The 27,584-nt window shown below is 40.1% G+C and overlaps 3 protein-coding genes across 4 annotated transcripts in view; 1 reads left to right on the top strand and 2 right to left on the bottom strand.

The window, feature by feature from the left end:
- Positions 1-5,524, top strand: part of MYO1E (myosin IE) — an 88,627-nt gene extending 83,103 nt beyond the window's left edge. Inside the window, exons 26-28 of the mRNA XM_054214569.1 lie at positions 335-539; positions 3,985-4,154; positions 4,688-5,524. Of these exons, the coding sequence (XP_054070544.1) occupies positions 335-539; positions 3,985-4,154; positions 4,688-4,764 (452 nt within the window). The 3' untranslated portion in view covers positions 4,765-5,524. The remainder of the gene's footprint in view (positions 1-334; positions 540-3,984; positions 4,155-4,687) is intronic.
- Positions 5,525-7,263: 1,739 nt separating this feature from the next.
- On the bottom strand, positions 7,264-12,786 carry CCNB2 (cyclin B2). The gene is made up of 9 exons (XM_054214586.1): positions 12,209-12,786; positions 11,179-11,307; positions 10,972-11,094; positions 10,440-10,610; positions 10,208-10,366; positions 9,636-9,872; positions 8,605-8,745; positions 7,893-8,003; positions 7,264-7,565 (listed from the first exon to the last, which is right to left on the bottom strand). The coding sequence occupies exons 1-9, from the start codon at positions 12,233-12,235 to the stop codon at positions 7,461-7,463; spliced, it is 1,203 nt and encodes a 400-aa protein (XP_054070561.1). The 5' UTR covers positions 12,236-12,786; the 3' UTR covers positions 7,264-7,460.
- A 1,537-nt stretch (positions 12,787-14,323) lies between these two features.
- The window catches only part of RNF111 (ring finger protein 111), a 53,610-nt gene continuing 40,349 nt past the window's right edge, over positions 14,324-27,584 (bottom strand). For both annotated transcript variants that reach the window (XM_054214576.1, XM_054214577.1), the window contains exons 11-14: positions 18,697-18,789; positions 17,645-17,740; positions 16,627-16,754; positions 14,324-16,076 (exon numbers count right to left, since the gene is read on the bottom strand). In XM_054214576.1, the coding sequence (XP_054070551.1) occupies positions 15,959-16,076; positions 16,627-16,754; positions 17,645-17,740; positions 18,697-18,789 (435 nt within the window). In that variant the 3' untranslated portion in view covers positions 14,324-15,958. The remainder of the gene's footprint in view (positions 16,077-16,626; positions 16,755-17,644; positions 17,741-18,696; positions 18,790-27,584) is intronic.

Raw genomic sequence — 27,584 nt, 5'->3', positions numbered from 1 at the left:
AACTGGAGGTGTGGTGGTTACATGCCAGCTAACATTAGTAAGGTTGAATTCAGCTGAGAGCTAATCTTTTTGGTTGCTTGTAACATTTGAGGCACGTGGCTTAAACTCGAGCACGCGTCCATGAAGGCATGAACCCAAAATAGATTGCCAGCAGACCTGAAACTGTATATAAATCAAACTTTTAAGATTTCAACATTGTTTTGTTTTCAAGTTCCTTGGTAGCTGAGTCTCGCTGACAGCTGAATCTGACAGCTGAGCCATCAGCACAAGCAAAGGGTTAGCTTTATTGAGCTGTCGTTTAGACTGGATGCGTTCACACTTTATTTACTTCTAGGTCAGCAGCAAAATGGAGTAATCAATCCCCCAGGGTTTGTACCACTTCCCCATGGCCCAGGAAATCAATGGGCCACTCAGAAAAACCTGTATACAAATATGACACGACCAACTTTACCACGGCAACTGTCAGGAGGATCAGGCAAGATTTCACAGCAACCAGAAAGCTTGGATTTCCTGAAAGTACCTGACCAAGGAGCAGCCGGGTAAGATTTTACATTAAATCTGAAAAAAAAGTGTTGATTTTTGTAAATAGCTTCACACGCTCAAACTGTTCATGACTGATAAACTTATACTGCGTACATAGATGACCACATTGTGCTAATGCGCTGTAGTCAAAGGTATCATTTTCCGTAGGATTTCAAAACACATCATAGGCCTTTAAGAATGAAGGAGAACCAGTTCTATTTTAATATCTTAAATTTGCATGGTACCTTTTACTTAAGGACATTAAGACAGTTGGTGGAGTTTAACTAGGCCGTCTTTGCCTTCTTATTGCAGATCACAGAGAGTAGATGGTATTTCATGGCAGCTGTCATGCCCAGAAATGCTGGCTGATAGTCCCTTTTGTTTCAGCTGTGACTCCTGACTCAGATACCAGACTTGTACTGCTTTTTAGGAGGAAAGCTTGGTAGTGTGGCATACAAGATTATTTCAGCATCATTGTTTTGCTAGTATTAGACTTCTACTTTGTCTTGAGACTACAGTTCTTGTAACAACCCCATAGACCGTAGGATAAAGCCATTGTGGTTTCCATCAGACACCTGTGACTGCTGTGTGCCTTGCCTCTACCAAGTACACAACGAGATAGGAACTATCACGTTGGATTAAAAAGATCAGTTGCACCATACCACAGTTCCTAATGCTATGGATACACACTGACAACCTCATCTGTTTCAGTCTGATGAGTTTACAAGGATGATCAGCACATGTTAAGGCTTCTATTACTTAGTTACCATTTTAAATGGCAATTGTGACGAATATATTCCAAAGGAAGAAAAAAAACCAAACAACAAAACACAATGTATTAGAATGATGTCTTCACTGTCTGCCAATTTTCACTGGTAACTCTGTATGCTTAAGAGTGGTAGAAATTCTCCACCACACCCCCCTCAAGCCAGCTACAGCAGTAATTGCCACCGAACAGGCCAGGAACAGGCATCCATCGGTCCCCTCTGGAGGGGTTTTGTGGAAGTCCAGCTTCTCTATAGGAAGCCAAAAAGTAAGACAAAAGAGCGCTTAGTAACAGAGCTTATGCTTCTGAGGAAAGAGGCAGGGAGGGAAGAGGATGTTGGGGAGCAAGGGTTGCTTGGTTTGTTTTGTTCTTTTGGTTTTGGTGTGGTTTGGTTTTTTTCTTTCAATGCATCCGCAGCTGTAGGCACACGCAGTAGCAATAAGGATGCGGCTGTGTAAGGTAAGGGAACATCTAAAAAGGGCCTGGCAAAGTCATTTCTTAGACCTGAACATTACGATGTAGGAGTTCCAGCCTTTCTGGTACACCCTGCAAGTTCACTGAATTGTGTTTCCTAAAGTGTAAACTAGTATTTTGGTCAGAAATGGTGGGAAGTGCCCAGCCTGAGAGGAGTAGAGTGCAGCCCAACGAGGATAATTTCAGGTAGGCATTGAAACGAGTCGGTAGTAATTTGATTTACATCTGTGATTTCAGAAAGTGCTGGGCTAGTCCAGGCACAGGAGCATTTTGACTCAGCATATTCAATGCTTTGTTTAATGTTAATAATACCATACTCTGAGCACACAGTCAATCTGTAATCACCATAATATTCATACAGCACAGTTCCTGTCCCTGCCAGCACAGACCATTGCTGAGGCAGATTTCAGTAGGCGTTTCTGGGCCTATTTTATAACCCAAGTTTCCAAGCAGAAGAGAGCATTGCACCACTGGTGGTAATGTCCCTTTGTGAGCACAATTTCTGTGAACAGCTGTTGCACAGACAAATTGAGGACAGTTTCCTTGGTGGGGCAAAAACCCCAAACCACATGAGCTGGCCATCATGGCCCTGGTCCCACACTTGCCCTGCCGGCACACGGGGTTCTGCTTGTTCTCCCTGGTGAGTCCCTTCCCAGCATTGCTGACCTCAAGCTGCTCCAATCCATTCACCACTACGAAAAACAAGCATCCCAGAGGAGTTTTACAGCAGTAACAGACCAAAGGCAGTGCTCACACAAAAGTGACATTTGCAAGACTGTCTTCCCAAGCATTATGAGCTCCTTTATTAGTGTACTAAAACCCATTATTACCGTATTCGGCAGTGGGTTGCATGTAAGTTTTTCTCTGTGACTGTTCTTTTTCAAAAGGAAAAGCTCTAATGTTCCCTGTACACAAGGAGTGAGCTAGACAAGGTGTGAATTTAGTATTTCAAAACCACAGCCATTATAGATAAAACTTTTAACAGTTAGAATTAGGTTTATTTTTAGCCAAGCTGCTGAGAAGGATGCACTGGTGGTGCACAACTTTAATTTCTAGCTATCTCTAACAATCCAACACAAGCCTGAGTTTGTCAAACCCACCATGCTCTCACCAGCAAATCATCTCATCTAAGATATTCTTGTTCTACTGGGGTTGCAGAAGAGCTGGGCTACTTTTCTAAGGCTTGCTCTGAATTCTTTTATTTCCATACCGAGGTCTCGGTTTCACCACATACCCTGTCCCAAGCAAAGTCAATACATGCTGAACAACAGGAGACAATCCTCTCTCCCGGTAGATAAATTTAGAACTGAAATGCTGCTAACCCAGAAATGCTGTTAATCCCTACTTCAAAGCTCGTGTTCTGGTGCAGTTCACTGCGCAAACTTAGAACTAGACAGAGACGTACTGACAAAAATTAAATCTAGGACTCCATGTAAGTAACTATGAACCTTTTCTGCAAGAGCTGTGTAATGTTCTCATGGCATTACATGACATGATCACAGTTCAGTCTCCTCCACATCACTGCAACATTTTTAGTCATTCAGTACATTTATTTATTATTTATTTTGACCTGACATCTAATACCTCTTCTCTCTTCCAGCCTTTATTAGCTGATGAGCTGGCAGAATTTCTTCCCTCTTTCCCCTTCCTAATCTTTGGAGTGGTCACAGCTGTGACAAAGAGTTTGTGCAGCATCTCCCCTGCTGCTTCAGAGTTGACTAGAACAGAACAAGTCCATAGACGGCCCCGGAATCTGAGGCAACTTAAAAGAGATGCAGTCTCTCTTACAGCTTAGTCACACGAATGGTAAAGTAGAAGCCTGTGAGCTAGAACTTTTGTTTTTTAATACTGGAAACTAAATCCCTGCTGAAGTTGGGGCACGGGGAGAGACAGGCTAAGCTGCGTAGATGCCAAGATATGCATGAACTGCATGTGCACATTTGTTTACGTTCCAGCCTGAGCACTAAGTGTCTTCTCCTGTGCATTTGAAGTGCTGTGTGAAGTACCTGTTCATCCATTGCAGTAAGAAAGAAATGACAACTCTGTCCCTTTCAGGGGGAAGTCTTACCTTGCCATCTTTAACTGTTGTGACATTTAAAGAGAATCCTTATTCCCTTGTTCTGTGACATTCTTCAGAATCAATTCATTAGGACAGAGGGGTTGATAAAGCTTAGGTTCGAGTCATAAGCATTAAAGCACATGAATATTTTTTCTCCCGTTAGTGTTCGCAGGCAGACAACAAACCGACCCCCACCAGCCGGAGGAAGGCCTAAACCACAGCCCAAACCTAAGCCTCAGGTACCGCAGTGCAGGGCACTGTATGCATACGATGCTCAGGACACAGATGAACTCAGCTTTAATGCCAACGATGTGATTGATATAATTAAAGAAGGTATGTAGAGAGCAAAGGTTTTGTTACTTAAGTACTAATCTTGAACGTACGCTGTCATAAGTAATTAAGACATACCATTTTTCAGCCACCCCACCGCTATCTTCCCTCATTAGGCTTGCAAATTTCTATGATCATTCAAGGAGCAGATAAGTGTCTGCACCCACACCAATCAAACCTGTTCACTTGAAAGCATGTCAGAGACAGATCAATGACATATGCGTCACTGCAGATGTGTAAATGTCATTAGGAGAGTAATTCTATCAAAGGCTCTGGCTGAAAATTACCCTAAACCACAGCTACAGCATGAGAACCAAAAAGCAATACGGCAATTCCAACTCTCTGTGTCTCCAAAGCAGCCTCATAAGGCCAGAGTGATGTGGCCACAAGAGCAGCAAGCTCAGGTTCTCCACATCATTTCTCCTCAGTCCTTCACAGGGCAGCTTTCACAGGGCGGAACAGCTTTGCAAGGCTGCCTCAAAAATATACCAAAAGGGTTATTATAGAACCTCATGACTTTGCTTTCTTTGTCATAGATCCTTCTGGCTGGTGGACAGGAAGACTACGAGGGAAACAAGGGCTGTTTCCCAACAATTATGTCACCAAGATATAAAAGACTATCAGACAAAAATTGGGTTGAAGATGTTTTCCCTTGCCTTCAGGACACTGTTCTTCTGAGAGCTGCCATTCTCAGCAGTATCTTCAGTAGAGTTATGTACGAGAAGGAAGAAAATTACCCACAGCACAGACTTTGATCTTTTGTCTCAGAAGCATACAGCAACGGACACACTGACCAATTATTTATTATATTTAAAACCTGGTTTTAACACCTAGTAAGTGAAGAATGCTCAAACCTACCATCTTCCTGAAACAGAAAGGTGCTTTGCAGTCTGGGGCCGGGGACTTTGAAAAGGGTGTATTTAATAAGTGCCTTCAGCTGAATATCAGTAACCTTTTAAATTATCTACTGAAGATAACGTTAAATGCACATTTCCTCTAATGCAGCTCATTCTGGGGAACATGTTAAGTATGCTGCTACATGTCCAAAAGATTTAGGCTCATTTGGGATATTACCATCTAAAAACCTACCGTGATGGTATATTTAATTCTGTACAGAGTTGTAATGGAACTGGTTTGTGTTTGCTGATGTGTTTAGGGACTCCAACAGGCACTGTAAGAAGTTGAAACAGAAAAGCCACGTTGTACTGTATGCTAAACAAAGTCGCCTTCTTTGAGATTTATATTATAATATGGCTGGCCCATGTTGGATTTATCTTTAGTGTGCTACCTGTTATAAGAAGTGTCTTTATGCAGAGCTGTACATTTATAGAAACAGATCATATACTGTATATAAAAACTGAGTATGATAGAAACATGTATGAATGTATAATGTAGTATTCCACTGTTCTTATTCATGAAGTAGTTCTACTAGAATTTTTATGCCAGGTACTTACAGATATGCACTACTCCTTTTAAATGGCAAAAGCGTTATTGCTTAAGTCTGATCGCCTCCCACACCAGAGCAGCCATTGCTTGCCCTACAGTTACCAGCATTCATGCTTTGCCTTCTGAACCTCCATAAAATAAACCACAAGCAGTAGTTAGCTGAACACATCTGTTTTCTGTGCGGTTTGTTACGTATACAAACAGATCCCTTCTCAACAATGTCTGTTGGGTTTTACTGCACTCTTTTCTAAAGAAAAAAAATCCCCTTCCTTTGCTCAAAGCCAAGCCATTTTCACTGTGCCCAGATGAACTGCTGTGCATTACATTTTTTTCTCATTAAGAACAGTTAATAACCTGCATTTGTTGAGATTAAGCAGTTGCAAAAGCTTTAAGATACAGCTGAAAGTCTTGAATCCCTTCCCCTCCTAAGCCATTTCCTAAGCCTAATTTAGGCACACTTAAACTCCATTAAGGGATGACTGACTGTAGAAGCTGTTTCTGGAAGCCTCAGTCCAAGGGAAATCACGTACACAGCATGGATCAAGCATGGTTTTCAGAAGACCATTTGCATTGCTAGGCTTACTTGTCCTGTGGGAGAGAAAAGTATGCTCGAGAAGATAAAAACCCAGTAGCTTCAACGTCCTTCCCACAGGGGGAGCACTGAGGTCCAGGCTGCTTTTGTAGAATTGGCTTCTCGCCTTCTAGCTCAGGGTCTGCACACTCCTGACCAGGAGACACTGGGAGAAGTGAGGTAATGAGGTCAGTACAACGCAGAAGATACCTAAGGGTCTGTAACTTAGTAGTACTTGTATAGGACTGAGTTAACAAATGGGCTTAAATAAGCTACTGAGGCAGAAAAGCTGCATTACTTACATGCTTGTGTTCTTTGAGCATACAGATACCAATGGTCATTAGAAACAACGACAAAGGAAAGCAAAATGTTAAGTGATATGGAAGAATCTACTTATGGTGGGTTTGAGTGTGTTCTCCCAGGTACAGAGATTTACTGGAGGGGAAAAAATAGAAAAGGAAAAAAAAGAAGAAAGGTGGGGGGGGGTTGGTGAGTGAACAGGAACAGCAATGGAAAGCTAGGTTTGTTGGGTTTTTTTTGTCCACAAAGTGGAGCAGGTTTTAAGAACTTAGCTGGTTCAAAAGGTCTCTTCCCCTACAGTTTCACACCTACAGCCCCTGCACACAGTGGTTTGCGTCACAGGAGCCTCAGAATCGTCCTACCTTGGCTCCCTTAGTTCAGGTACACAAAGACAGAGACTGCATTGTCTCATGTTCATCTAAACACAAAGATTTACAAGGCTAATAAGTCTTACAGCCAGCACGCTTCTTTCCTTAAACTTGAAGGCAACAAACTACAGAAAGCGAAATCCCTGACTACTTCTTTGGGGTAAGGCACTGAAATAAAGTACATATTTAGTATCCTTTATGGTACACCAAGAAAAGATGAAATGCCTGCCTGCGCTTTCTTACCTTAAGAGTGAAAGTAAGTTACTAAATATAATCCACTATAAAGGCTGGAGAATCTTATTGGCCACAACCACTAATAAGTATCCACATCTAACTGCACATTGTATGAATCAGCTATTTAGTCAAATGCCCTGCTTGGACATTAGCTTGCAGACGTCTAGGTACACCTCAAAGAGTCACAGTAGTGTTTTGTTTTGTTTTTTTAAAAGAAAGAGAGGAGCTTTATTTCTAGGTAGAGAGTTGTTTTACAAATCAAGTTTAAAATTTCACCTTCCAACTGAGTCCAAAATGTCTGTAGTAAGGCGGGAACGCTATGTACAAAGAGCAGTAGTTTTGCCTTAGAAGGCAAAAGTGCACATGCCAGCAGGATGCCGCTGCCTGGGCTTAATGTAAGAGTGACAAAGCCAGGTCCCTGATGATGTCGCCGCTCAGTTGAGGGATTGTGCTGATTTTCAGTAGTGCAGAAGCTGCATACTTGCTCTTTACAGACTGCAAAGGTAGAGGAACAGCATTACAAAAAAACTTACACATACAGTATTGAAGTTCAGGCAGATAATTTTGGGTTAATTAGCCTGCCTGCTTGGAAGACAAGTAAACAAACAAACAAGGTTAGAAGTGAACCAGCTTGCAAAGCAGCAAGAGCACAGTTTGCCTAAAATGTTTTGAAATTAGTAGTAATAAAACATCCTCTCACGAGCCTGTTTATTAGAATAGCATACGCTCTAACATACAGACCACTCACTTACCTAAGGAGCCACAATATACAGCAAAGGCATTTGTAAAAAAACAAAAGAAGATTTAAATAGTTATACTTACAGTGTATTTGGTTAGCTTCTTATTTACTTTGACCACATTCTTGGCCATATGTTTCATAGTTGTCACAAGACTCTCTTCCGTATACCCGGTGTAGTACTGCTGCTTTGGACCCTGCAGCGTAATGGTAAGAAAGCTGAGATTTATGAAGCGGGGATTGCTGCTCCAGGCACAATCACTCCAGGCAGCAAATGCCTGAAGCTTCATGCTCTAGCCTTGAGTGCCAGGAACCGTAGTACCGTCAGTTTAGCCGACAGATCCGGAGTAACAGCTGGTGCACAGTGAAGTCTGGACACAACAATGCCAAGAACCACGTTTCTATGCTGCAGAGGATAAAAGCAGCGACCCTTCCAAGAGTAACGACTAGCTGAATTACAGTTCACTATTCATGGATCACGATTCCGTTAATCTACTGCGTAGATTATGTTCTACTGCAAGATTTATGAAAATCTACCTTTATTTACAGTTCTGTAAATACTTTCAAGAGAAAAATCCTTTCATACCACAGCGTTCACATTGAAAAAGATAGTAAAGTTTTTAGTGGTATATTCCTTTTGCTACCCGCAGCTATGCATCAGGCTGGCCAACTCTCATTTGATCACCGGCACTATTATTGATGTAAACGCAATTTTTCTCAAGCAGTTGTTTTAATGGTTCAATTCAATCAACAGAAGGAAAAAAACTCCTTAACAACGAGTTTGATTAAAATCCTTACCCATTTGTCATGTCCCAGAACCTTTTGTGACAAGCATAATGCAGCAGCTGCAATCTCTGAAGGACGATAGTGAACCATGTCATAGTCTATCAGCGTCAGCTCCATGAAATATTTTGCTAGTGTATGTTGCTTAACATCAGCCTGTCAGACAGAGAGCTTGTTAGTCCACAAAGTTTCACTTCACCTTTTCATAATAATTCAGGATTGTTTATAGTATTCGTTATCTGACAAAACAAAAATAATCAACAAAATATTGAGGTCTAGGGACCATACTCTCTAACAGGCACTCACCTCAAAATCGAGACCGGAGTCCAAACCAGTTTAGCCTGGCAGTCATTCAGAACTTAGACACAAAGTCAAGTGAGGGATTTTAACAGAAAACTGCAGTATCAGGCACTGCTGTGCCCAAGTAAGGATACAAGTGCTCCCTCTGTAATACACTAAGGAGGGCGGAGGCGGGGAGAGCATAAAGTGACTTAAGAGGATGCTTATTAAAGCAGTCAGCAGTAACTTCAAGAGTTACCAGTGGTCTGCCTAGGCAAATGAAGCCCACTTCAAGTGTGGGCAGGTTCACTCGAGTGTAACTACTGAGGTGGGAAAAAAGGGTCAGGTCAAAAAGAAAGCTTATCTTTTGATTCTTCAAAAATACGACATTTGCAAATACGCAAATATTCCAAAAAATACGAAGAACTGCAACACTGCTTCCCTTTTACTAGGGAATACCCTGATCACCAGACAAGAGATTACTCTAAAAACAAGGGTTCTGCTCCAGTTATGTTTAATTTACTCTAACAGTACAATTACTGCCACTGAGACTGAACATGGGCCCCGGCGAATACAAACATGAACCGCTACTGGCTGCCACAGTGATGTTGCCCTGTTACTCCACACGGTGGAGTTTCGTAGCTGAGTGTTTCTCGATCCAGCGTGTAACCAGAAAGCAAGTGAGATCACACGATAAAAATGCCAGAAGTGATCCTGGTAAGACTTTACACATATGGGGACATTCTACGACAAGGACAAGTACTCACCTCCCCAGCTTTTGATGCTCTTCTTAAAAAGTGAAGTGGAAGAGGTCGTCCCAAACTAAAGTTTAACTCTTTAAGAATCATAACCTCCATTTCTCTAACTTCATCACTGGTGTAGGCGTTGTCAGTAATGTAAACAAAGTCTTCTATGCACGGAGACATCAACTCTTCGTATTTTGAAGCTAGAAACATTGCTGTTACACCCACCAGCTGAAGGGTCTTACGAGGTACTGGATGACTCTGCAATATAGGAATTTAAAAAGCAGACCCCAAAATGTCAAACTCCAGGTAAACCAGATTCTAATTTATCAGTTTAAAATACCAGTATGACAGTGCTCATTCTTATAATGTAAATGAGATTTTCTGCTTTGAGTCAAAAGTGCCCCTATAATGACAGCCTCAAGGAGGTCCGCTGCCTCAGAGTTAACGCTACATTATACAGAGCTCTTACATAAAGAGTGGATTTCGTAGGTTCTTATATTTATAAAGAAAAGATAAATCTTAAACTCCTTTAAAAATACAGTAATTGAACAAGTCTCCTATTCCAAACACGAGCTGAATAACATCTCACTTACTTGTAAGAAGCGATCTAGAACTGCAACACACATATACAGTGTCTCCTGCAAAAGGTTGAGTCTTGAGTGGACCTGGACAAGCCAGTCAACCAAAAGTGCACGCATACACCCATTGAGCGTCTTTCCGTCAAGGTAATGCGGGCGGATCGATTGCTGCACCTGTTGGAGAAAGAGCTGTGTGAGCAACAAGATCACCACTCTACTGCAGAAGCGCAGGCTCAGTATGTCATACCTCAAGCTCCCTTAGGTACAGATAGATATCCTTCACATAGTCACTACACAGCTGGGGATTCCCCCAGTCCTCAGCATCGATGTCTTCTACGTTGTTGAGCAACACATCAGAGAAGGCTTGGCACAAGTCCTTCTCTTGCATGCATACATCCATAGGGACAGGAGATGGAACCTAAAAAACAGATCATAGTGCTTACATATTTATTGTTAAAGCTGCAGTGTTCCTTCATTTCCAGAGTTTTCCAGTTACTAATAATATTTCTTAAGATAAAAGAAGTTGAAACTGAGCTTACATTCTAGTGTGACAAGCCTTCACCAAGATGCTGTACAGACAGAATCAGAAGACCACCTAGTAATTGCCAGCTAAAGCATAAACTTCATCCCCTACCTCAACAGCTAGTTCTGCCACTTTAACATTAGCCTTTAAACATGCACTAAACCAAAACCTCAGTACAGAGGCTTTGCTTCTTCAGCAGGGAAGTGAAACAGATCTACAGATCAACTATTCTGAAGTTAGAGCTCTAAGTTCCTACCTTTGGAACACCGGTTTCTTTGGACGTCTGATTCACAGCAGCTGGAGGTTTAGGCAGTAGAGTTACACTTGTCTTACTAGGCCCTTTCGTAGGCTTGATGGATGTTTCGGAGCATTCCGTTTTCTGTAGCGAAAACAATTACTATCTATCAGTACAAAGCTAGTAATCTACCTTTTCCTTATAGATGACTTTCAAACATTCCTTTACCTTAGCTATATACGTTCCTCTTGTTGCAACTTTATTTCCAATTTCTTCCAAAGCAGCCCTTTTGCCAGTAGGGCGAGTTTTGGCTTTACTTTTAAGTTCAGTCCCAGCATTCTCCATCCCTCTAGTGACCTAAAACAATAAATTCGCAGTTTAAGAACCCCAGACCAACTTTATTTAATTTTCAGATGCCTAACTCCATTATATGCTTACCACCACTGTACTGGTGTAGCTCTGTACACGCTATCCATTACTCAACCTGTTTTTATTTCTGACCTGTTCACACATGCTCAGAGGAAGAAGTCTCCTCTGTATGGGTTTCAGACAGTACTGTACTCTGAAACTGTGATGGAGGATTAGAGCAATGCACCGCAACTCGGTTCTTCCTCACTTTTTAACGTGAGAGTGCTTACTTGCTACTTAGCTACTTATTGTATTTACACACTTTGTAACTACAGCAGTATTCCCATCAAGATGAAGAAAGCAATTTCTTTGTCACGCGCATACCACGTAAGTAAAAAAATTTTAAGCATACAAAAATGAACACCTTTTGTTACACACAGCAAAGAAATCATCAAGTTTCAAGCGTTTCTCGTGGAGCTTAGTTTAAACCGTTACACGATAGAAAAGAGGCTCCTGTATTCCACTCCTGCGCCTTCCCGTTAAGTAGCCTCGGGTTTCTCCCTTCCTCCCACACCCCCGCCCCGCACCCGAGGGCGGGGAGCGGGCGGCCAAGGCCAGGTGGGAGCCGAGAGCGGCTCAGGCGAGGCGCCCGCGCCCCCCAACCCCTCCCCATCCCCACCGCACGGCTCGGCCCGCCTCGCCTTCAGGCCCCTCTCTCCTCCCACTCCGCTCCGGCCACCGAAGCACAGGGGGGCTCCCGGCCAGGTCCGCGCCCTCCGCGCCGCGCAGAGCCCTCGCCGGCCCGTTCGCGCCGCGGCCACAGCGTCCAGGCGCCTGAGGGGAAAGAGCGCCGGGGCCTGCGGGCAGCTCGCCCCCTCTTTCTGTCCCCCCCGGCCCCCGCAGTACTCACGGCGCGGCGCGGCAGCAGCATCGCCATGGGTGCGGCGGTGAGGGGGGGCGGCCGCTCGCACCGCTCCTCACAGTCCCGGCTCCGATCTCCAGCCAAGGCACCAACCGCAGCTCCGCGCCGCCGCGCCTCCCTTTAAACGCTCTCCCGCTCTCCTATTGGTCAGCTTCGTACGATGCACGTCCTCGATTGGTCCACCTCCTCAGGCCCCGCCCGAACAGGAAACGATTCGAACAACTTCCGGCAATCGGGCCTTGCCGGGGGGCGGCCGCGCAGGTGCTTCCCCGCAGGGGGAGGCCAACCCAAGGCCGCAAAACAAGAGGTTTTACCTTGAAAAGCACATCCAGCCGTGCCGCCTATCGCGAAAAACACCGGCTGGGGAAAGTTTGGGTAGTTAAAAGCCGTCTGGCGCCGGCACTTCTCACCAAGGGCACCCGGGGAACGAGGCCCAAGGGGCACGTCTGGTGGCTTTGATTCTAAACCGCACACAGGAGTTGGGGGAGGGCCGTCAGTCAGTCAGCCAGGAACAAGCTAACGAGGCAGTTTAGTCCTGAGATTCAGGAGCTTCAACTCCACAGGAGCTGCCTAAACTGACAGAAAAGTCTGGTTACAACTATTCTGCAGTCTCCCCAAACTGGCATTATGCGTTTACTCACATATGCACAAGTTAATATTTCACTATCATAAGGGCAGTTTCCCTGAATTCCTAAGTTGCAGCTGGTTCTGTGTAACAACATATTTAGCTAAATGTTGATCCTTCACTGAGAATTTGTTCTCAGGCAGTAGCTGTAGGAACACAGATCAAGACTCACATAAAGGCAAAACAAAGCATAAGGAAGAAAACCACACACTTGTGTAAGAAACAGATTTTGAATGATACCAGTCTAACATTTTATTTATTGCATACAAAAGGATTTCTTTTGACAATGGAATTTTATATGAAAAGTAATTTGATGCATACTGTTGAGAATCTTATCTTCAAAGTCAAAGATGCTGCAGAAAACTTAAGGCAATGCATCTAAGCATATAAAGCACAGTAAGTGGTGGAAATTTTCAGAAATCAAACGCCTGTTCTTTTTCCTTTCCTTAAATTACAGTTAAGTCACAACTTTCTGGAACAGAAATAGGCTGCAGCTTTATTAGCCCCTGCAATAGCACGTAAGATCAGAACACTGTGATTCCTGGCAAATACCTAAGTGTTCAACATCACATTACAATGTTACGCATACATTTAAAAGCAAGACAGTATCAGTAGCAGTTATAAAACAAGTCAATTCATGGACCACTAAAATACCTCTAGTACCAGGCACCCCAATCAGGCCCATAAAAGATTTCCTAAAAAAAAAAAAAAAAAAATAAAAAATCCCCCAAACCTGTGCTTCTTTGTCCTGTAAGGAAGCCAAAATAGATTCTACCACATACCCAGGGTCTCCGTTATTTCAGAGGTCCTGGGGTTTTTTTGTCCCATGTCTCTCAAGTACCTTCTTGGAAATGTTTAGAAGTGAGTATCATCAGACTTCAAGCACCAGTGGTCAACTAACTTTCTTCCTATTCCAGCTGTCACTGAAGGACAGAAAGTCTCTGCTCAGTCCTTCCAATTACTTTTATTCATTTTTACCAAGACAGCTCCAGCTTCATACTCACTCTCAGTTTTTCCTACAGCCATAATGTTCATGAAGCTTTAGCATAAAATAAAACCATGTCAGGTTTTGAAGCAGTCAAATCATGTGTTGCCTCTCTCCCATATCCCGTCGTACAAGCACAAAGTGGTTTTAAGTTCAGTTTTAGCAATGCAATTAAGCTTGAAAACATCCATTTATCACACATGCTGGAATAAAATTTCCGTCCGCTTAAAGCCTCAGTGCCAGAGGTGTTAAGTTTGTTGCCAGCAATAGACACTGCACTGGCAAATGCTACTCCTAACAGATTAAAAAAAAAAAAATATATATATATAAAAGGGAAGCAGCTTTAACCAGACAAAACCAGGCATCAAATTAATTAAGGTAATATTTATAAATGGATCACTTTTTTTAGTGTAAACATAACAGTTCATCTTCTAGGTTTACTGTAAACCATTGTACACTTAATCTGATTATGAAAGACAAAGACAAGAGAAACTGAAGGTATTTATTATTCAATCCACTTACAAAGCAGGTGGCTTAATGCAAGCTTATTGACATGTTCATATATGATCCCCGAGGAACATCTTTTCCAAAGTGACAGAAATACTGTCTCAATGTTTTTTCGCATTTGCATTTTGCAATGTTAAATAAACTATAATCTATCATATGTGAAAGAATGTTGATGAGTAACTTGAATCCTGATGTGGATTAAAACCTCCTCCAAAGGCGAAGTGTTAGTACATTATAACTTAATTCTATATACTATATTATGCAGCAAATCTTAACTATAGAAAATATTTCAATCAGTGATGGACTGTTGGTAATTTATAAAGAGGGAATCTATGATCAAGGCAAAAACTAGGTAACCACAGAATTTGTGTCTCATTTTCTACAGAAATTTACAGGCTTTCAATTTACTAATGAAAAATAAAACAAGAGACAAGTGGATTTAGCTAACTTTATTAACTTTAAAACTAATAAAAATCCCAAGACAAGCCTGGAATCCTTAGAAGTTCTATGAATGCATGAATATCTGCCAACCTTCCCCCTCCCCACCCCCCCCAAAAAAAAAAACCCAAACCACCAAAAAACAAAAACCCTGCAGCTCTAAGTCCTTATTGAATGGTTTTATATTTTAAAAAACCACCAAAAACAAAACAAAAAACACAAACCAAAAAAACCCCCTCAATGTGCGCAGATACTTCAACTTAAGTTAGCAGAAGACCAAACAGATTCTAAGCTCTCTTTCCCTTTCCCTAATAATTCTTTTAATCTGCAAGTATCTACAATCCAGCTAACTGAAATCAACATTTAGTGTTCACTAGAGCTGTTTCACAGCAGCAAATATTTAAGTTAGGGATTCAAATTTCTAGACATAGGAAGAAAATGATAAATACAATCTGAACAGCAGTCTAAATGTTTAATATTGACATTCAAATATATCTGCATTGTGCTGAAATTTTATAAACGAACACAAAAATCTGAACAGACAAAAAACTCTGGTGATGAGTAAGTATGCTATATGTATCAGTCAAACTGAATATAGTTCATATTCTGTTCCCAGCATTAAGGATGTTATTTGACTCAGAACTGATATTGTAAATATACAGCAGCCATTTTTCCTAATTAAGGAATGTCTCAATACATAATATTATCCTTTTCTAGATGATCTTTATACATTTAAACTAAAATATATGATCGATTAAATTAAGGAATCCGAGGTTAGTAATGAGTGAAATCATACTTTCAAAGCTCGATACTATGTAAAACAAACCAAAAGAGAACACACAACTCTACTTACTAAAGCAGCTAATCTTGCCTGCAAGTTTGGGGTCACAAAGCCCATAATATGTGCAAACAAATGCAATACAAGGAACCATGCAAAAATACAGTAATGAATTAAAAGGAGAAAAATGTAAGACCTAAAAAAAATTTTTATAAATACACTGAAACTCAACTGTCTTCTACATAAACTGTAGGTCTAGCATTAGTTGTACCATATAGCAGAGCCAGCACTCTAGGTTCAATGCTTCCAAATCTGCGCAGGTAAGTCATGCCATCTTTGGTTGACTGCAGTACCAGGAAGGATGAGAGGGAGCGAGAGGGAGGACAAGAGTTCTGGAAAGCGCTGTCAACTTTCGCTAGGCAGTTGAGCCTCAATGTCCACTCTGCAAATGGGGCACTTCTTGTTAGTAATCAACCACTGATCTACACATACTTGGTGGAAAAGGTGCATACATGGAAGGCGCCTGTCATCAGAACAGAAAAACATTTGTGTTAATAAAGCATTTCCATAAACATACCCATTGGAAAAATGGTAATGTGGGTTTTGCTATTGAGCTGTCTATTCTTTTTGCACGTTCATGTTTTTCCACAAGTTTCACTAGCCTTTCCAGTTGAACCTGCATTTTTTTGTCTAGTTGCAAGAAGCGATGGATATGGGTAATGAAGTCAAGCATCAGCTAGCTTCTGCTGTATTACACTGATTTAAGCCTGCTCTAGCTTAAGTCGCATTACTCCAGAAAAACTAAAATTGACAGTCTCGATTAACTCAGGGTATCATCTTGGGCTCATGTTCCAAGACAGACAGTCAACTTACGGAAGACCAGAAACTTCCACCCAAAGACAATACAGACTGAACAACGTGTCTTTGCGATTGCAACTCATTTTACTTATTGGTTCAATGACAGACAGTCTTCAATTGTAACTGTTAACCTAGGGAGTAGTGCACCATATTCAAGTATGGTCTCAAAGCCACAACATTAACTTTATATTCTGATATTCAGTGGTACTATTTACCTGACATCTTCACCTTCCTCCAATATAGACAAACAGATGGTACACTTTTCCTCTGTGTCTTCTTCTGTTCCTTCCTCGCCATCTTGTTTGCAGTGCAGTTTCCTCTGTGAGAACCAATCAGTTGTTACCTTATTAGTAGAGATGACATTATTGACAAACTGAGTAAAATCTGTTTTTAATACATATTCAACACACACTACTTTGAAAACATTTCATAATATTTATTCAGATGTATTTGAACCAAAAGGAATCAAGAACTAGCACTTGGAGCAAAATCACAGGACATTTCAGACTTATTTAACTAGTAATTACAAAAGTCTCCTGGACTGTGAACATATACATTTCATATTGTTGCAACCAGTCCTTTTACTTGTGGTTTATGTATAAAAATCTCAATTTCATTCATGAAGAGGAAAAAAAATAAAAATCCTTTCAAGCCTAGTATCTTCAGTTACTTTTTATCAAGTGTGAAAGAGCACTATGTAAATGTGGATGGGATTCTATATTATGGTATAATAAACTCCAACCGAGAGACAACTTCAGTTGCCAAAAGTTTGTACCAGATTCAAAACTTCCAAGTGTCCCACAGTCTTCCTAATGTGACCAGAGTAAAGGTTAAGATGATACATACCAAGCAGGTAAGCACTGTGAACAATTCATTGCAAAGATAGTCTCACTTTATTTGATGAGTTCTCACTGAAGTCTGTTGACAATTTAGCTATTACCAACAGTTATTTCATTGCTCACAAGGCTATTCCTAACTGCTGGACAAGTTATTTAATCATATCAAAACACTGTTGTTTATCACATTACAGGAGCTCTTTATCAAGGGACAAAATTTTTAATTTTATTTGTGAAAGAAGTGGCATTGTAAGCTTTGCTTACAATCCTTGAAATTGCAAGATACAGAAAACATACGCTCTTTGAAGTTAGCATTTCTGCAGATTTAAGGTAAATGTAAACGTTATTACATTTTCAAAGAAATATTACAGGCAGCCACAACTTGAGAAATCCTCACCTTTTTGTATTTATGTGGATACGTGCATCTTTCTATAGTTCCCTGTGTTGCTCCACGATTAACGTTGCCTAATCGTTCCTCCAAGTGAATCAGCTCCTAAAAAATTATCAAGGAATAAACAGTATAAGAACTGTTATTTCAGCTACCTTCAGTAAGTATTAGTTTTGTTCTAACCCTTTTACAGAAAGACAAACTCTCAATTCCCAACTTCTTCAGATTCAGGCAAAGCAAAAAAGAGTATGTTGTATGGGAGAAGTGATAGGTTTCTGTAGAAAAACCCATACAACACTGCCTGGTATTTTAAGTTATACGGAAACACTATTTTACTACTAAAAAAAAAAAATAAATTGTTTGTCAGCTAGGAATGGTTATCAGTATGTTCACACATACTTGCATGTCTAATGAGGAAAATGCAATTAAAATGCACTATGTAAATACTTGTAAATACTCTCTAACAGTCATTAAGGCTTAGAAGAAAAAAGAAAGTTTCTTAAGTTGAAATACAATGACTAATTTATTTTTCTCCAGCAATGAGTTTATCAGAACCATGAGATGTCACTGAAGATGTTTTCAGTGGACTAGGTCATTAACTCTCTGCATCTGATATCCTTTATTTTCTCTCTCTTTTTTTTTTCCCCCCTCTCCTTCCCCCAGTTTCAGTTCCTGCACTACATAAACAGGACAGCAGCATTAAAGCTGCCAAGTCACACCCTCACTAGGAGGATCGTGGCACAGTTACTCAGAGACAGCACGACCTTTTACCAGCATATCATGTGAATAATCCATCCTATGAACTAGGCTGGTGGGCAGAGCAAGATGTACTGGGAGTTAATAACTACCTACACCAACATTGTCCAGGGCACCTTTTATTGACCAACTTTTCAATGTGCTTTTTTTATCCCAGTTCACGATAGTGAAGTCATTCTATAAATAAAGTGTATTTTCTTTATGATTCTTTTACATCTATATATAGTACTAGCTCTACCATACACCCTCCCCATATTCCCTCATGACACATTTTGACATATATCTAGTTTTATTCTATTACAAACCTCAAAATTGCCCCTGAAAGGGCCTCTGAATGATGTTCCATCCAATCCCGATGAAATGTAACGGATGTGAGGGTAGCCCGCCATGTCTGGTACCTATTCAAACAGCAGATGTTAAGTTAAACCTATTCAGAACAGTTTCAGTATTTTACTGTTCACTTTGTAAAATTTAAGATCCTTTTGCTTTTACTGAATGACTTATTATTTATACTCCTCAGCTTGAGCATACAATTCCAACTGACAGCATATGCACCACCACTCCGAGCTCTCTAAACATAACCAGAAGCAAAACAAAAGTGAGACTAGATCCTCTGTTATAATCTCTGCACATCTGCATTACATATTGCTTGGCCTCACTGCAAGTCTCAAAATCTCAACCTACTTTGTATAAACCGCCATAAATATCTACCTATTTTTATAAACAAAACACCTAAAAGCGTGCATAGAGTTACGAAAAGGACTTGCTATAGATTCTCAAATGTAAGTTTTTGGTACCACAGAGGAAACAAGGCTAACACTTAATCTGGAAAAAACAGCCAATATCCTTATCTTACCCAAAACAACCGAACATCTTCAGACACACTTCAAATTTAGAGGCAGATAAAAAAAAAGTAACACTCAAAACTCCCATCTAAAGTCACAGGCAACTCTACATACACACCATATTCAAGCATCCACTGACTTCCTTGCGCATTAAGAGATACAAGCAGCAAACAAAATACCAGCATCCAGTGAAACACCCTACAGGCACTTCAAGCACCAGCATTTTTCATACAGGAAAGCAGAAAGGTAGTTAAAATACTAAGGGCCACCTGCACAGCAGGGCTTCTGTGTTCTACTTTTACCCCCTCAAGATGAGCGAATAATGGTATTGACTTTTTGTCAGAACCATACCAGCAGCACTTTTTAATGAACAGGTGAAAAAAACACCCCAAATGATCAGCAGATTCAGTTTACTTAATCATGTAGAGTGCGTCGATACGAGCACTGTAAGCAGCAGCTCATTTGGAAATAACAGTAAGTATTTGAGAAGTACTAGTACTATCTTCCTTTCTGTGCTATCAGCTGGTAACGTCTCTGTGCTGCATGTGACAGCTCAAAATTCATCTCATGAGGCTGTCAACAAGTCAGATATCCCAGATATTATTCATGAAGTCAGGTACTCCTGTGTGGCTTTTCTTATTTCCAGCAGACACTTCTAAGATTAACATATATAAGAGTGTAAAAATGAATTAATGCACTGGGAGAAAGCATAGGCCTAGACAAAGTAACTCACATAACATAGCAGACCAATATACTACCTTTCTATGTTTTCCAAATCCAGTCTGGTAACTAAAAGCTGACAGGGATAGAAAAATATTTCTCTGCCCTAAATATTTTTTTTTTCAGAAAAGAAAAACAGAACCTGATTATTGTAAAGCAGTTTACATGGTGCTTGTCAAATGATGACCATGTAGTGCCAATACAAGCCGCCAATACAAGCCACAAATACAGCCACAATATTAGCATTAGATTTTTACAAACCAGAGTACTAGAAACTGAAGATTTAACTTCCAGAATCCTAATACAGGAGGTGCCTCTCTCATAAGCAGCCTAAATATCTGTTGGTCTGGTACTAATCAGAGCTGGAGATGGAAAACAAGCAAGACAGGATGACTTCTGCAAACTTCAACAGCACATCAATTTAAAGATCTAAGTTGTTATGCAGTATGTAGAATGTATTTACAAAGATTATATACTAACACATGAATTCAATATGATGGCAAATACAGAATTGTGTATCACAAGATAGGTATATTCATCTGCATGCCCAAACTTTTCATGTAAGATCTGTTGGTGTCATAGGTCTTACTGTTTGACAATATAAGCTGCAGCTGTAACAAAGGAATTTGGGAGAGTGCATTAAAAATACGATAATTTGGAAAAATTATATTGTAAGATATCTGTCTCAAATAATCAGCAATTTATGATCCATTCTCCGTTTAAGCATGTAATTCTACTTTGTCCTCCAATTACAGAAAACACATTTAAAGAACTAGGTCACTCATCCACACTATGAACATATTTGTTGTCACAGGTTTTTGCTAGGCGTAGGCCTGGTTGGCATCATTTGGAAGTTTCCATTGCCTGTGAATCTATTGCCCTCACTCAGAGGAAAGGAAACTGCCGGTAAAACCTTCCCCAAGCTTCAGGAGTGACCTTCACTGCTCAGTTTTTTTGATTCACCAGGACTCGAAAACAGTCTGTTGTAAAACAATGGATCTGATAGCGCAGATCACTACAGGAGCTGTAAAGTTACAGGTGTTTTGCTGCAATGCATTAATTACAGTTCCAACTGCCTCAAAGGTCAGAGTTTCCATGCACCCAGCCAGGTCTCTCATTTGGAAAAAAATTCTGCTACTGGAGACTACCTATTTAAGAAACCTACTAAATTTAACACTACAAAACCAACAAAGAATTTTACACCACAACAAACTACTGAACTTAGACACCAGAAATACTGAGTGGGAATACATAAATGAAATACATTTTCATGCTAATAAGTGGGCCTTCATATTATCCTGATGGGGAATGGCATAACTACTCTGCAAAATTATCTGAACATACATTATGTACAGGCTCTTCTATAAAATATTGTGAGAGCACAACTTACATTTCTGGCCAAGCAAAGCACTGTATTTCAAAAAAACCATCTCTGTAAGAAAAAAATAGCTCCTTTGCACCTGCAGTAAAAGCAAGTCTGCTAACATAGCAAGATTTTAACTAATTACATTTGTGACTACAAGCTGGAAGAAAGATAGGCAAGAGAACTATCAATAATTCCCAACCAAGACCAGTCTAACCAAAATCCCTTTGATAGCTTCAAATGCAAGGAGAAGATTTCGGCTCTCTTGAAATAGCTTCACACACAAAAGGAATTATGCTTTCAGTAAGTTTTCATATTCAACGTAAGAGAAAAGGAAAAGCTTAAAGCTAATGAAGAAAACAAAGAGTTAAAGGTAATGCCAGCCTGCACTAAGTACTTGTGTATGGTTCTTTTGGATACAGTGAAATCATGCTATATATTTCAAAGCAACACGCTCTGGACCTGCAAATTCCAGTATAATAGTTTGCCAAGAACTGTTTGTTTCCCACAGAACAAATATCAACCATTTCTTGTTTTGCACTTTGTATCGACGCTTCCCACTACCACAAAAATTTGCAACAACTAAAAAATTCAAGGCTAAGTCTGAACCATTATACAACACAAACATTCTGAAACAATCTAAAATAGCTAATCTGCAGGAAAGATTTTCTTCCTTGCTACCTTCCTTTAAACACCTTCCATCTTTCCAGGATCTTTTTGCCTTTCAGTTGTCACAGCCACTGAAGAGATTCTTCCATTGTACAGTACTACTTATCTTGTCCATCCCAGCCTTTTATTCAATGGTTCACATTAAGTACGATCTTCATACATATTAAAACAAATCCAAACAATAAGCTTATCCAGTTAACCACTGAGGTCCACATCAATACTCAAAAAGGAGTAAAGCTGATCAATTAAAAATCTTAAGAAGCCAAATTCAAACAAGGGAAATTTGCAGTTTTCATAGAGACACACTGTGCGAAGGAACAACTAATGTGTGCTGCATAGCTAAAACCTAACTGTTTCTGTGTCTGAGTGCAACATAAAATCAGCACTCTTCAAGCCTATATTCTACAAAAAACTGAAGAACAGTAATTCAAGTTTATATTAAGAAAAAAGTATCAGCTGCATTACAAAAGTCCATTTTCTTATTTGAAAAATGCAGTTAAATTTGATGCAGCTAATCAAGGCTATTTCAAATCTGAAGTCCACCTTGAACTACTGTTGCTACATTAAGTTACAGCCTTAGCTAAGCGTTCAGATATTTTACGGGAAGTTTGTTAGCTTTTTTTTTGTATGGAACAGTTGCATCTCTTAGAGCTGTGATGCCTGTATGACTACACTCTGAGTGATACTACTCTGACCAGCACACATCTACCATAATGTACTGGGACCTACTGGCCTATACCTCAAAATCCCTACCAATTTTTACAACTAAGGGTAAAGATGGCCTTAACCACTCTGAGTCATTCAACAGTGAAAGGAACAAACTAGAAAGGCTCTGAAATCGGAAAAAAAAAAGGGGGGGGACAGCATATGAAAGCTGAATATACAACACCTGAGAGAGGTTAAGTTACCATAAGTTTATTTTCTTTTAGTTATGACCCAGAGATCTCCCTTGGACTGGCAAGCTGCAGTTCAGGCTCACAGTTAAGTTAAGGAGTCTTCTCAAGGCTTGCATCCACCCTATACAGATTTATTACACCACAGCTAGCAAACTGTAAAGTTCAGATAATCCCCCCCCGCCCCCCGAAATTCACAACCAACAGGACGCTATTCAAATTGCAGAAGAAAACGTAATCTAGAGACTGGAACAGCATATCCCAGGAACTTCTCTGATTAACAGGTAGCTGAAACAATTTGAGGGGCGTGTAGATAGCCTCCATTATTAAAGATCTGTTTTATAAAACAGAAACTAAAAAAAACCCCAAGCACACTAAAAACACCAAAACCACAAAACAAACCCATAAAACCACCCACCACCAAATCCCAGTACTATGCATAATACGATCTGAAAATTATATTTATGACAGCTACGCATGTTTGAAAAACAAGCTGAACAGAATACTATTTTAGTGGCAGGTCTGTTGCTTAATTTTTAAATAGTCAAAATCCCAGACCAGTTGTAATTAGTTATTCATCTGAACAAGAGTAAAAGTATACTAAATTAAAAGGCAGAAAGGGAATACTGCTCACTTCAGGCCTACATTCCATTTAAAATTTAGTTATCAATTTAAAGGTGAAGAGACTTTGTTTTTCTTCTTTGATTATGAAAAGGATAAGATGGAGGGGAGGAGAAAGACAGCCTTCCAGTTTTAACCTTCCACCCCACCCTCCATTAAATAACAAAAAGGAACAAATCAAATTCATAAAAATAACCCTTTCTTTAACAGAGCAGATTTAAAATATAAAGCACTGATTTTTTTTAAAGTGCCCTAGTAACAAGCTCATATTCAGAGCAAGTTCCTGTTTCAAAGCTGAACTAAATTACCATTTCAAAGTGAACGTCTGCAAACTTTTGAAATTTTTTAGCAAGTAACACATTATACTCCATTTTTCTAATCCTTTCTTATTTTTTGAAGCCTGAAAAATGTTAGAAATATTCTCATCTTTGAAATTACAGGAAGTAACCGATTTTACAGCTAAACATAGCATTCTGGTCATTCAGGTAAATGGATAACATCTGGAAAACATGAGTTTCCTGTTTTCAACTGGGATAGAGTTAATTTTCTTCCTAGTAGCTGCTGTGTTTTGGATTTAGTATCAGAATAACATTGATAACACATATTGTTTTAGTTGTTGCTAGGTAATGCTTATCTGAAGTCAAGGATTTTTCAGCTTCCCACAGAAGCAGAGAGGGCTCATGGACAGGACGAGCTGGCAAAGGAATATTCCATACCATAGACACCATGCTCACTATAGAAATGGGGGCTGGCCGGGGGGCAGGAATCCAGGCTGGGTAATCGGTCATCGGGTGGTGAGCAATTGTATTGCTTAACTCACTCATTTTGTGTATTCTGTTATCATCATTGTTATTATTTTCTCTTGCCTTACTGATCTATCAAACTGTCTTTTTCTTAACCCACAAGGTTTCCTTTTTTCTGATTCTTCTCCCTTATCCCCCTGGGGGAGGCAGGCAGGGAGCGAGTGGCTGTGTGGCCCTGGTTGCTGCTTGGGGTTAACCCACGACCGTGAGACACAGGAGAGATGGCAGTATAGAGAAGGGGATCATTTCAGGCTGTCCTCAGGCCAAATTTAGAGACACCTGGAGATTTCTTTTTAGACTTTTCCCCTCCAGATTTCACTACAAACTAGGATGCCTTTTCTCTCCTGAAGCAACAGAAGAGGAGGAATTCTGCTTGCATATGCGTTACAGCCATAAGCACGATTTAGCTAGTCAAAATTATAGCTGGCATATAGCTGCATATAGCTGGCATTAAGAAAAAGTCACATTGCTTTGAACGCCCATCTCAGCTTATTAAATTACAGAAATTCCCATCCTGTCTGCCTAGATGTGATAACTGGGTGTTGGGCACTCAGAGTCAAAAAGCAAACAGTGCCATAAGAGCAGCCACAGTCACTCAGAGTAAACAGAAATTGAAGTGGCATCTAACAACAAGCACCAGCATCAGCTAAAAACAGAGGAACAGGAAATCCTCTGTTTTCCCGTGTCATTTTTGTCTGATGTTTCATTAGTTACGCCATGCACTGATCTTCAGTTGATTCTTCCTAAAAATGTACAAGTTCACAGAATGGATATTTGTCCAGAATGGAATACATTGTAAAAATCACTTTGACAGAAGACCTTTCCTCAGCACATACATGGCATTAAAGCAATAACAATGGGAACACAAACTACTGTAAGCCAGGGTCACACTTAAAGTAATTATATTAAATCAAGCAGAGAAGCAGCCTAATCCTTGCCTACACAGATACAAAGGAAGCTCTTTTAACTGTTCTTAATCTAGGATTCCTCGTGAAGCAACATTTAAACAGGTGAAAGTTTCTTCAATCAAGCTAATAGAAAAGGAGATTTTGTTTCCTTCACCCTCTATTTGGACTGTCAAACACTAATTATCTCCCCCAACATATCTTTCTTGTTTTGTGTCCCTGAGGATTAAAACTGCAGTCTACATTCCAGCACTGACTAGATGAAGATTAGGTTATCTGCAATCCAATTAAAATCTGAAACTGATATATCAGAGTACTAATGTCATTAAAGCCCAAATAACCCATTATGCCCCTTATGGCCTGGCAGTAGTTTGAAGGGGTTTTAGTACTCCAGAGCAGACAGGAAAAACGCATGCTGCCTATGGGTCAGCAGGCTATTTCAGAAAGCGATTCAAGACAAACAAATTTTTCAGTTGAGCTACTGCATGAGTTGCTTTAAAAGACTTTCCTCCCACCAAATAAAGAACGGAGAAGATCAACATTTGATACCTGCATCAAGAATCCAGCACAAAAGCCTTGTAAACTGCTATTCAGTACTCTCTGTACTTACTGAAAGAAAGCACTCCTCATAACACGAACCACTTAGCGCAGAGGGACTCTAATCACAATTCAGCCTCTCCTCCCCTGCCCCTATTCCAAAAGTTACAATGAAAAATCCCAGGTGACACCTGCAATTAATCTGTTGCTCTTTAATAAAAACTGAAACGGCACTTTTTTTCATTATCCAGTTAAGTTTGTTAGATGAAAAACTTCACTGACTACTTGCTCTATATTCCAAGTCAATTTTGTTGACAGATCTGCTGGGCTCTCACACACGTGCAAGCGAAGAAAACTTCAGCTTTCATGATTGCCATAGAAGGGGTAGAATCATCAAATGCATTTGTAATACTTTGAACTCATTGTATATATAAGTTGTAGCAGCGCTCTAACCTGCCTTTATGTTCTTCTAGTGCACGCGATCTGAGTACATTTCAAATTAGTCTGAGACTCAGAACACAACTTCAAAAGTCGTAACACTCAATGTGATCACAGCAAGGTTGAAACCAGATCACAAAGATGTGGGGAAGCACTGCTTACAATGGTCTATACCCTGTAGCATGTGCTGTCAGTACAGTGGGCAGAAAAACTCAACATACAAACAACTTCAATTCCATTTCATCCAGAGATTCATGAATTACTGTTACAAAGATTAGATATCCCTATACAAACACATGCACAAGTTTCTGTAGAGTTAAAGAACCCCATTGCATCTGACACTTCTATCACTTAATAACAGCAGTTACCAAGCAGAAGGGCAAGACTCCCTAGAGTATTTTATCACATATTCAGGAAATACTTCTGAAATTTCTCTATCACAGTTTTCTTCCATTCTGGTGCTAAAAAGATGATAAACAGTAGGGGCCCAACTACTTGCTTGTGTAACATTTTAGTTGTAGGAATACCTCTACAAAAGTTAAAATACAGTTAAAAGTTTCTCATCATACTGCAATATAAGGATCAGCTGAACTCTGACGTTTCTAGAAACTCCACTATAGTGGAAATAAATCACATCATTGACTAATCATCCCTGATAGAAAATGAGATAAAATAGGCACATGTTTAATTTGCTGTCCCCTAATGCATTTGCAGTTCCCTGAACTATTAGGAGGGTCCTTTCTCTTTGAAAATCTAAAGCAAATTACGTTATCTGTTACAGTACAACACATGAAATAAATGTGAGAGAGGCAAGCCATTTTTCATCCACTTGAAAAAACAGACAGCTAGCTGAAGAAGAATGCAAAAAATCTTAGTTTGAATGGATGATGCACAGGACATAAGGTTATGCAGAAAGAATCTTGTTGCCTACACCAAAATACCAAATTCTACAGGCTGCTCTAGAAAGTCTGTGATAAGCATGCAAGCTGCGCCTCAATGAATCACTAACCCTGATATATCAGGAAAGTACTTGAGGATTATTATCGTGTTTCTTAGTTAAATAGGAAGGAACAAGCAACCTAAACCTAGACTATGAAGAGACAGCTATTCCAGGACTGATTATAAATTTACACTTTGATTGCTAGATGTCAATTCTGACAGAGGAATTTTGGATGGGCAAGACCTGCAGGTTGATTTTTAATTACAATTTTAGCACACGTTTACAGAAGAGCCCACAGTTTTGATTATACTATCTAGCTTGATTAGAGGTAAAGTTGCTGAAGCCTTCTGCCACAAGCTGCGAACTTTCACCTAGGTAAGATGAACTTGTACTTAGTTACACAAAGGAAGGCCCAAAGACTGGTACAAACCAAGAGATAAAAAAGCTACTACCATCATC

The sequence above is a fragment of the Rissa tridactyla genome, chromosome 9 (assembly GCF_028500815.1).
Source record: "Rissa tridactyla isolate bRisTri1 chromosome 9, bRisTri1.patW.cur.20221130, whole genome shotgun sequence".
Classification (NCBI taxonomy): Eukaryota; Metazoa; Chordata; class Aves; order Charadriiformes; family Laridae; genus Rissa; species Rissa tridactyla.
Note: the sequence above shows the minus strand (reverse complement) of the source record. Positions and strands in the feature narration are given on the sequence as shown.

What these genes read in the sequence shown, in the direction of transcription:
- CCNB2 (XM_054214586.1), bottom strand. Translation starts at nt 12,235, where the DNA reads ATGGCGATGCTGCTGCCGCGCCGCGCC. An exon ending in GAGGAACGTATATAGCTAAG is followed by an intron (nt 11,095 to 11,178) that starts GTAAAGGAATGT and finishes TTTTCGCTACAG; the next exon opens with AAAACGGAATGCTCCGAAAC. An exon ending in TTCTAGATCGCTTCTTACAA is followed by an intron (nt 9,873 to 10,207) that starts GTAAGTGAGATG and finishes CCTATATTGCAG; the next exon opens with AGTCATCCAGTACCTCGTAA.